An 11,849-nucleotide genomic window follows, 5' to 3' on the forward strand; every position below is an offset into this window, starting at 1 on the left:
CGATGGGATTTGGATTTTCTGAGGTGCAGCATGTCCATTAATTCCGGGTTGGACATGGCTTTATACGTCAGGCACAGATCGCCTCTGAACAGGTGGTATGCCACTGAGTAGAGCTGGAGTTTCTTTAACCAGGCAGCATATGGCATCTGTTTGAGCCCTTTGATCCTCTTGGTGAGGTACTTTTGGGGTCTTTCCAGTTGCTGCAGGTGTCTGGTAAGGTACATCCCAAAAGGGGCATTGTACTCAATTATGGGCCTGATGAGGGATGAGTAAAGAGGCACGATGACCTCCCCTGATCTAGATGTGAATCCCTTCATGATTAGGTGGGCTATATAAAATGTTTTTCTAACCACTTTGGCCACGTGGACACACACACATACACATGTATAATAATGGATTCACTTCGGAATCTCAAATTTCAGAAACCAAATTTCATATGATTGAGACCATATGATCGATGAATGTTGAAATTCCGAAATAAATCCAATATAAAAAAAAATACACTTTCTCAACGTTTCTGCAGGGGGCAAGCCCCTCTGCACCCAGACCTCTGCTACTTAAGTATACCAACTCCGAGATCACACTAAAACGAGAAAAAGGGAAATCTCCTGTACTGCGCTATATGCAGATCTCCATTCAGAATTTCGAAGTTCTAAAACTTCGATCATATGGTCTCGACCATATGAATTTCGAGGTTTTAGGATTTCATTATTCCAAAGTGAGCCCATAATAACATATTTATTTATATCCAAATACATAAATATATACTAACATGTTTATTTATACACATACATGCCCCCGCGTAATTACACACATACACATATTCATGCATACTAACATATTTATGAAAACACACTCTCCTGCAGATATATATATATATATATATATATATATATATACATGAATGGAACATATTTATTTGTACATGTCTGCCCCCTGTAAGTACATATGCATACATGTACATATATATATTTATGCATACTAACATATTTATTAATGCATATACTTTCACACACCCTTCTATACACACACACACACATATATATATATATATATATATATATATATATATATATATATATATATATATATACACACACACACACACATGCATATATATATATATATATATATATATATATATATATACATGCATGCACATTAATATATTTATATACATGTGCACCTTCCTAGAAGTAAATATGTACATATTCAGTAACATATTTAGCTATATATGTATATATTTATTTCCTAGGATCATAGGAAATTACTAGGCTATTGGCCCTGAGGCCCTTATAAGCCTAGCCAAGAGTTTAGCCCATGTTTAGACAAAACAGCACCCAATTTTCCTGTCCAGCAGGGACATGGGTGGATTCCCAGGGATGTATTTTTTATTTCCCATCCAGTTATCCAGGTTGAACTTAAAAAGGGGTAAAGAGGTACTCTGCTTGATGTGGAGAAAGAGTCTATTCCACAGATTGGGGAGTCTCTGGGACACAAATCTGTCCCTCCAACAAGTCCTATTGATGGCACTGACCAGGCTGAGGCCACGTGTGCGAGTTTCTCAAGTGGAGCTTGACTTGTGGATATGCAGCAGTCCCATCAAGGCAGAGTCCGAGATCACCTTCTATGCCAGACAGAGGTCACCTCTGAGGAGTCTGTATGAAACTGAGTAGGGGGATAGGACTTTTAGCCTGTGTATGGTAGATATTTGAGGCCCTGGATTCTCCTGGTGAGGATCCTCTGTGGTCTCTCCAGCTGCTGCATGTGCTTTGTGAGGTACATGCCAAATTGGGGCATTGTACTCAATAATGGGCCGTATAAGGGAAGAATACTTGTATTTATTTATCTGACATTTGTTTACTGGGAAAGTCTGACTGGGTATGAGCCCATTTTCAGCGGAGACCTGGGGAGAAAAGCTAGTCAGTACACATTAAACAGAATAAAAAAAAAACTGAACAATGGTTACAAATATTAAGACAATAACAAAGTAGTACAATATGTGAAATACAGCAAAAGAAAAAATAAGCAAAATATAAAGCCAAGCAATAAAGCTGACCATACATTACATACAAGATAGAAGAGAGTTCCTAATATGCATGTTACATAATGATGCATGCAAAATATACAATAGAATAAGTAATATACTGTATATATAACTAACATTTTTAGCTATATACACATGCACACCCATTTGTATTTATTTAGTTTATTTATTTATTTAAATTTTGTATGTGGGCTTCCTTTAGCAATAAAACATTACTACCTACTTTTTATAACATTTGGTAACCTATCCCTCTTGTCAGGGTTAGAAATCTCATTGATGTTTCAGCTAAGTATCCTTAACTCCCCCATTCCTAATGTGAAGAAATTCTTATTGACAGATTCTGACATGGGGCAAACTCTTTTTCAGAATATTCCTGCCACCTTTCTTCTTTACATTCCCTAGGGCAGGCCTTCCTCCTTATAAGAACCTGTTTGTAATTCCTTGATTTTACTGCTGCCTTTACTTTTACTACCTCTCTTCCCATTGCCCAAGTATTAGGGTTTATATTATCTTATCACATGCTTACAAAAGTGAACGATAAATAATCGACCCCATGTAAGCGAAAGCTTGCAACGTTGAAACCTCAGAATAGCGATTTTTTTCCAAGAGAAAAAAATCGCTGTTCCGAAAGAAAAAAAAAAACAAAAAAAACTTTAAAACATAACATAATGTGGGGGGCTTTGCCCCCGCACCTCCTGACATGGGGGGCTGTACCCCCCGACCCCCCTACTTAAATATACCAACTCCGAGATCGCACTACAGTGCCGAAAATGGCAAACTAACGAAAGCGCCCAAGCAAATTTTTTCCCAGGGAAAGAATTTGGTGAAAAGCCACTTCGCTATTTTGCCTTTTCGCTGTTTTCGGTTCGATCAAGATGTATTTGACAAACTGCATCTGCGATCTGGTAATAGGGAACCAAGTATTACATCATGTCTCCATTACCCTTTGCTGATTCCTATAGGTGCACCTTAATATTATCATGGGTGGAGATACCTACATTTCACTTGTGTACAAAAGAAAAGACAAGGTGAGCTATATACATAATTGTTACTCCCAAGGTGCGGGCAACTAGGCCCTGGTGATATGGAACCTCTCTCTCTTTTCTTTTACCCTTAGTGACAGGTGTTATAGCAACTGCCAAGAGACAAAAAACATGCTGTTGCATTCCGCTAAACCTATTGCTCTTAACTAGCAGCCCATCACTAGACCCTTGTGCACAGTGTATCATTGACAAGACCAGTAATGCCAGAAGTATAAGTGTATATTTTACAAAAACAAAACAAACAAACAAAAAAAATAAACACAACTGTCAATGTTCTCATTCCTAATATAAAGGAAAGATAATAGAGTAACTAATACACGGCACACAGCATAAAGAGCAAGGGTGGTGACACTGGCTATTCCACTAATGTGCTGCAGTCACCTTCCAGTAAACGAAGATATAGGTTATTCCCCCACTGGCCAAAGAGTATAAACCAAAGTGCTGACAATAAACTTCTACAACTAGAAATGCTGAACAAAATTAGGTATATCCAGCTGTTATCACTTTACAAGAAAATCAGTTGGAGATTTATTTCAAGTTCTTATGGATGTATCAATCACTATATATTTAAGATCTCATGATTATGGTCTCATACCATGATATAATTAGTCTTGCCCTGTCCCAGAGTCCTGCTAACACAATCTGGCTGACTAGTTCTCTGACGCACCACCATCCATATTTTATTTCCTTGCTTGAATAAGGTCTTCTCTCACCTTAAAGGGCATGTAATTGTTGAAAGAGGGAAACCACTTTGTATTACTGCCAAATGACCCTCAGTGATGCAGAGCATTAACCCAGCTCTTTAATTGGTGGATTATTTTGTTATTGCTTCTTCCATAGGAAGTCAACTCTACTGTTGTAAGGGCTGACATTGCTTTCTCCAGAGAATGAAATTATTTAGGACCCCCTGGGAAAAATATTTTCAAAGTAACTAGGTATAATGAATTAAAACAATGTCCCTTCAGTTTGCATAATGTCTGAACTTGTCCAAAGGCAACTCACCTTCCTTGGTGTAGCTCAGTAATTTTGGTCAGTGGACATCCTGTTGGCCCAACAGCCCATGCAGGCACCTAGTTTCCAAAGCACCAATAGAATTCTATCCTTCAGATCAAAGGTGACCAGCCATATAAGGATCTGTCTTGGATTTTGGGGTCCTGATCTTCCTGGTAATCATGTAGTTCTGTTCTATTTGCTCTCTGATTCTTGAATTTATGGCCATGCAGCTACTTACCTCCTCATGAACTCTTTACAATCCTTTCCTTCCATTCTTTTTGGAACCTCACTAAGCTTAATGTTTTTTTTTCCTGTATGTCCACTCTTCTTGGTCTGTCAGCATGGACCTAAGAAGTCTGATTTAGCCACCTCAGCAGCAAGGCGTGCTTTAAGTTCCTTATTTCCTGTTATTAAAGATTGTAGGAGATCTGAGTGTTCATGAATGACATCCAAAGTTTGGAGATTGCTTTGTCATTTTCAGTTATATAGATCTTCAATGTAGCATTCAGCTTTTTTGACCTTCATAAAGAACATCTTGGATCATAACCTCTTGTGACGGGTTTCCCTGCTGGACACCTGATTGCTTCTCATTGCCCATTATTTATTTTCCTCTTGCCTCACACAAGCTTTGCTAACAGAATAAGCAAAGTCCTTTCTTACTTTCCCAAACATCCATCTCAGATGGTATTAGCAAACCTTTCTTAAACTATAACCACTTTGGGTGAACAGAGCAACTTCAGGTTTCCCAGTTCTGGCCTGCACCATACTGGAAATCCCCATTTATGGTGCACTTCCATCTTATTCCAGGTAAAGGAGGCATATTGTAGGCTTTAGTTATGCATTTAAAACTGTACTTCTTGCAAGTTTGCATCACATGCCCAAACTGTTTTGTTTAATGTCAGTATAGCAGGTGTTGTCCAGTTACAGAAACAATTTCTAGAATTACATGGCTAACATCATTTCACTGACCAAAACTGAGAGTATTTACCAATCTGTTTGTGCCATACCTCTCAGCTGTACAGATTTTTTGCCTCATATTTTTGGTCTATTTCTCATAAAATCGTGGTTTTCTGGCAAATCATTGGTAAATCGCTGAATGAGGGTTAAAGTAAAAAAATAATGATAGACGTTTGAGTTTCAAACTTCATACCCTCCAGAGAACTTATTCTATCAACTTTCTAAGTTTGTAAGAGCATATTTAAAAAGTGTCCCTATTTTTTGACCTTTGACCCTCTATTATTTATGGCTTTGTACAGATTTCTTACTCTAGGTGGTTGAGAGATATGGTTTGTGCATAGTTTCAGTATATTAGATCCCATCTCTTCATGTAAAGACTCTCCAACAACTAACTCTTTGGAAAAAAGTTTCTGTTTAGCTGCGTGATTTGTAGTATTAACCTGACCTCAGTAAGACACACACTTAAAACATAAAAATGTGGATAGTGACAAAATAGTGAAAATTACAGAAAAAAATGGTTTTCCATATATTATGCATGCTGAGATCATTTGCTTTCAAAAGCAAAGCGAACTTTGAATAGGACAGAAAGATAGAGGAGTCTCCATGATCCAGACAGAAAAAATGGAAATGAAGAAACTAAATCATGTTGAAGGGTTTGGCAACAATAAACATTACTAGAGAGAGAATTTTATTGCTTTTATCTTCTTTTATTTACATTTGTTGACCAGAGTAAAACACTGACCCATCAGGACTTATTTCAGATTCAGCCCAGGTATACAATATACAACAACAATATCCAATAAGTAATAATATGTAAAACCACACTTAATGGTGATAATTAAAACAAGTGACAGAATGACAGTGTAGTGACTTATGTACAATGGGTACATAACTGAAGCACTTGATGGATATGTGCATTTAGTTGTAATAGAAGTGACAGAATGACAGTGCAGTGACTTACGTACAATGGGTACATAACTGAAGCACTTGATGGATATGTGCATTTAGTTGTAATAGAAGTGACAGAATGACAGTGCAGTGACTTACGTACAATGGGTACATAACTGAAGCACTTGATGGATATGTGCATTTAGTTGTAATAGAAATGACAGAATGACAGTGCAGTGACTTACGTACAATGGGTACATAACTGAAGCACTTCATGGATATGTGCATTTAGTTGTAATAGAAGTGACTGAATGACAGTGCAGTGACTTACGTACAATGGGTAAATAACTGAAGCACTTGATGGATATGTGCATTTAGTTGTAATAGAAGTGACTGAATGACAGTGCAGTGACTTACGTACCATGGGTACATAACTGAAGCACTTGATGGATATGTGCATTTAGTTGTAATAGAAGTGACAGCATGACAGTGCAGTGACTTATGTACAATGGGTACATAACTGAAGCACTTGATGGATATGTGCAACAGTGCAGTGACTTACGTACAATGGGTACATAACTGAAGCACTAGATGGATATGTGCATTTAGTTGTAATAGAAGTGACAGAATGACAGTGCAGTGACTTACGTACAATGGGTACATAACTGAAACACTTGATGGATATGTGCATTTAGTTGTAATAGAAGTGACAGAATGACAGTGCAGTGACTTACGTACAATGGGTACATAACTGAAGCACTTGATGGATATGTGTATTTAGTTGTAATAGAAGTGACAGAGTGATGTGGTGGTGGTGCTGCGGTAGCGTTGTCAGCTCACAGTTAGACATTGCCTGTTCGATTCTCAGTTAGAGCGTCTTCTGTGTGGCGACATGCGTGAATGGGCGTTCCTTCATTGAAGGTTGTGCATTAGGCCCGGCAAGCCAGCACGTAAAAAATCTACTGCCAATCATTAGCGGACCGGAGTTCCGCTGTGGTGACCCCTAACCGGGAAAAGCCGAAAGACACAAAAAAAAAAAAAAGAAGTGACAGAATGACAGTGCAGTGACTTACGTACAATGGGTACATAACTGAAGCACTTGATGGATGCATTTAGTTGTAATAAAAGTGACAGAATGACAGTGCAGTGACTTATGTACAATGGGTAGATAACTGAAGCACTTGATGGATATGTGCATTTAGTTGTAATAGAAGTGACAGAATGACATTGCAGTGACTTACGTACAATGGGTACATAACTGAAGCACTTGATGGATATGTGCATTTAGTTGTAATAAAAGTGAGAGAATGACAGTGCAGTGACTTACATACAATGGGTACATAACTGAAGCACTTGATGGATATGTGCATTTAGTTGTAATACAAGTGACAGAATAACAGTGCAGTGACTTACATACAATGGGTACATAACTGAAGCACTTGATGGATATGTGCATTTAGTTGTAATAAAAGTGACAGAATGACAGTGCAGTGACTTACGTATAATGGATACATAACTGAAGCACTTGACGGATATGTGCGTTTAGTTGTAATACAAGTGACAGAATGACAGTGCAGTGACTTACGTACAATGGGTACATAACTGAAGCACTTGATGGATATGTGCGTTTAGTTGTAATACAAGTGACAGAATGACAGTGCAGTGACTTACGTACAATGGGTACATAACTGAGCACTTGATGGATATGTGCATTTAGTTGTAATAGAAGTGACAGAGTGACAGTGCAGTGACTTACGTACAATGGGTACATAACTGAAGCACTTGATGGATATGTGCATTTATTTGTAATAGAAGTGAGAGAATGACAGTGCAGTGACTTACGTACAATGGGTACATAACTGAAGCACTTGATGGATATGTGCATTTAGTTGTAACAGAAGTGACAGAGTGACAGTGCAGTGACTTACGTACAATGGGTACATAACTGAAGCACTTGATGGATATGTGCATTTAGTTGTAATAGAAGTGACAGAGTGATAGTGCAGTGACTTACGTACAATGGGTACATAACTGAAGCACTTGATGGATATGTGCATTTAGTTGTAATAGAAGTGACAGCATGACAGTGCAGTGACTTACGTACAATGGGTACATAACTGAAGCACTTGATGGGTGTGTGCATTTAGTTCTAATAGAAGTGACAGAATGATGCGGTGGTGGTGCTGCGGTAGCGTTGTCAGCTCACAGTTAGACGTTGCCCGTTCGATTCTCAGTTAGAGCATCTTCTGTGTGGCGACATGTGTGAATGGGCATTCGTTCATTGAAGGTTGTGCATTAGGCTCGTAAGCCAGCACGTAAAAATCTACTGCCAATCATTAGCGGACCAGAGTTCCGCTGTGGCGACCCCTAACTGGGAAAAGCCGAAAGACACACACAAAAAAAAGAAGTGACAGAATGACAGTGCAATGACTTACGTACAATGGGTACATAACTGAAGCACTTGATGGATGTGTGCATTTAGTTGTAATGAAAGTGACAGAATGACAGTGCAGTGACTTACGTACAATGGGTACATAACTGAAGCACTTGATGGATATGTGCATTTAGTTGTAATAGAAGTGACAGAGTGACAGTGCAGTGACTTACATACAATGGGTACATAACTGAAGCACTTGATTGATATGTGCATTTAGTTGTAATAAATGTGACAGAATGACAGTGCAGTAACTTACGTACAATGGGTACATAACTGAAGCACTTGATGCATATGTGCATTTAGTTGTAATAGAAGTGACAGAGTGACAGTGCAGTGACTTACGTACAATAGGTACATAACTGAAGCACTTGACGGATATGTGCATTTAGTTGTAATAGAAGTGACCGAATGACAGTGCAGTGACTTACGTACAATGGGTACATAAATGAAGCACTTGATGGATATGTGTGTTTAGTTGTAATCGAAATGACAGAATGACAGTGCAGTGACTTACGTACAATGGGTACATAAGTAAAGCACTTGATGGATATGTGCATTTAGTTGTAATAGAAGTGACAGAATGAGAGTGCAGTGACTTAAATACAATGAATACATCTGAAGCACTTGATGGATATGTGCATTTAGTTGTAATAGAAGTGACAGAATGACAGTGAAGTGGCTTACGTACAATGGGTACATAACTGAAGCACTTGATGGATATGTGCATTTAGTTGTAATAGAAGTGACAGAGTGACAGTGCAGTGACTTATGTACAATGAGTACATAACTAAAGCACTTGCTTGATATGTGCATTTAGTTGTAATAAAAGTGACAGAATGGCAGTGCAGTGACTTACATACAATGGGTACATAACTGAAGCACTTAATGGATATGTGCAACAGTGCAGTGACTTACATACAATGGGTACATAACTGAAGCACTAGATGGATATGTGCATTTAGTTGTAATAGAAGTGACAGAATGACAGTACAGTTGCCTACGTACAATGGGTACATAACTGAAGCACTTGATGGATATGTGCATTTAGTTGTATCAGAAGTGACAGAATGACAGTGCAGTGACTTACATACAATGGGTACATAACTGAAGCACTTGATGGATATGTGCATTTAGTTGTAATCGAAGTGACAGAATGACAGTGCAGTGACTTACGTACAATGGGTACATAAGTAAAGCACTTGATGGATATGTGCATTTAGTTGTAATAGAAGTGACAGAATGAGAGTGCAGTGACTTAAATACAATGGATACATAACTGAAGCACTTGATGGATATGTGCATGTAGTTGTAATAGAAGTGACAGAATGACAGTGCAGTGGCTTACGTACAATGGGTACATAACTGAAGCACTTGATGGCTATGTGCATTTAGTTGTAATAGAAGTGACAGAGTGACAGTGCAGTGACTTACGTACAATGAGTACATAACTGAAGCACTTGCTTGATATGTGCATTTAGTTGTAATAGAAGTGACAGAATGGCAGTGCAGTGACTTACGTACAATGGGTACATAACTGAAGCACGTAATGGATATGTGCAACAGTGCAGTGACTTACGTACAATGGGTACATAACTGAAGCACTTGATGGATATGTGCAACAGTGCAGTGACTTACGTACAATGGGTACATAACTGAAGCACTTGATGGATATGTGCATTTAGTTGTAATAGAAGTGACAGAATGAGAGTGCAGTGACTTAAATACAATGGATACATAACTGAAGCACTTGATGGATATGTGCATTTAGTTGTAATAGAAGTGACAGAATGACAGTGCAGTGGCTTACGTACAATGGGTACATAACTGAAGCACTTGATGGATATGTGCATTTAGTTGTAATAGAAGTGACAGAGTGACAGTGCAGTGACTTACGTACACTGAGTACATAACTGAAGCACTTGATTGATATGTGCATTTAGTTGTAATAGAAGTGACAGAATGGCAGTGCAGTGACTTACATACAATGGGTACATAACTGAAGCACTTAATGGATATGTGCAACAGTGCAGTGACTTACGTACAATGGGTACATAACTGAAGCACTTGATGGATATGTGCAACAGTGCAGTGATTTACGTACAATGGGTACATAACTGAAGCACTAGATGGATATGTGCATTTAGTTGTAATAGAAGTGACAGAATGACAGTGCAGTGACTTACGTACAATGGGTACATAACTGAAGCACTTGATGGATATGTGCATTTAGTTGTAATAGAAGTGACAGAATGACAGTGCAGTGATTTACGTACAATGGGTACATAACTGAAGCACTTGATGGATATGTGCATTTAGTTGTAATAGAAGTGACAGAATGACAGTGCAGTGACTTACGTACAATGGGTACATAACTGAAGCACTTGATGGATATGTGCATTTAGTTGTAATAGAAATGACAGAATGACAGTGCAGTGACTTACGTACAATGGATGCATAACTGAAGCACTTGATGGATATGTGCATTTAGTTGTAATCAATGACCTCTTACTCCTTATTTCAATGCAAGGATTAATGAATGGTGCAACAATCAACTTTCTAAATGTATTGCTCACCTTCTTGTGGCCACTTTTCCACACTATGGCACTGTCATTGATAAATATTTCCCAGCCTTTAGGAGCCCGAGAGTCAAAACCTCCAACTTTGACATAATTGCTGGTAAAATCAGATAAAATCTGTAAACTCAGAATGTCATAAACAGCAGGAGGATCTCCGTTGACATCAAAGAAGACATCATCTCCAGCAGTATTCTTAAAATACACACTCCTTAAGTAATGAGTGAGCTACAGAGGGGAAACCATGTAGTTAGTCTGAATATTCTGTACTGTAATGTTTAAGTTCACATGCACTTGGTCATTTCATTGGTAGGCTATCATTTATAGATTACAGGTTGCAAATCTCAAGTCACACTCTTCACAATAACATTTAAAAATATGCAGTAATTTGAAGCTGCATGCAATGCATGTCTAGCTTTTCTAAGACTAAACAAAGAAAACATATACCATTTTAGACAATAAAACTTTAAAAGGAACAACTATAGCGGTAAGTTATGATAGTACAGAGGCTTGCTATATCTACAAACATAAAATATTACTTGAAATATAGTCTGCTTAAAGGAGCGAATAATGCAAAACTATTACATGAAAAGAGTGAAGTATGGAAGTTGCGTGTAATAAGAGATGTTCATTCAATATCAGCTTTACACTTTTCAGTGTCGTACTGTAGCACAGCCTATCTTTGCAAGGAGGCAGAAGGCAAAGAATCATTTCTGGATGGGATACCAGCCCATTTCAGAAAGTTTGTATATAATTCTAAAGGTCACGGGGGCAAACGAGTACCCGTACATAGTATACAATGATGATTTTATTTTATTTATTTTATTTTACATTTGTTGACCGGGCTGGTCTAACTGGATATATTTCCATTTTCAGTAGAGGCCCGGGGAGAAAAGCTCCAACATAGCACA

At 38.1% G+C, this 11,849-nt stretch overlaps 1 protein-coding gene across 1 annotated transcript in view; it reads right to left on the reverse strand.

Annotated features, from left to right (window-relative positions):
• Positions 1-11,849, reverse strand: part of LOC122790675 (extracellular calcium-sensing receptor-like) — a 93,241-nt gene that overhangs the window by 60,075 nt on the left and 21,317 nt on the right. Inside the window, exon 3 of the mRNA XM_044058198.1 lies at positions 10,939-11,166. Coding sequence (XP_043914133.1) covers positions 10,939-11,166 — 228 coding nt within the window. The remainder of the gene's footprint in view (positions 1-10,938; positions 11,167-11,849) is intronic.

The sequence above is a fragment of the Protopterus annectens genome, chromosome 16.part0 (assembly GCF_019279795.1).
Source record: "Protopterus annectens isolate FY-2018-M chromosome 16.part0, PAN1.0, whole genome shotgun sequence".
Lineage (NCBI taxonomy): Eukaryota > Metazoa > Chordata > Ceratodontiformes > Protopteridae > Protopterus > Protopterus annectens.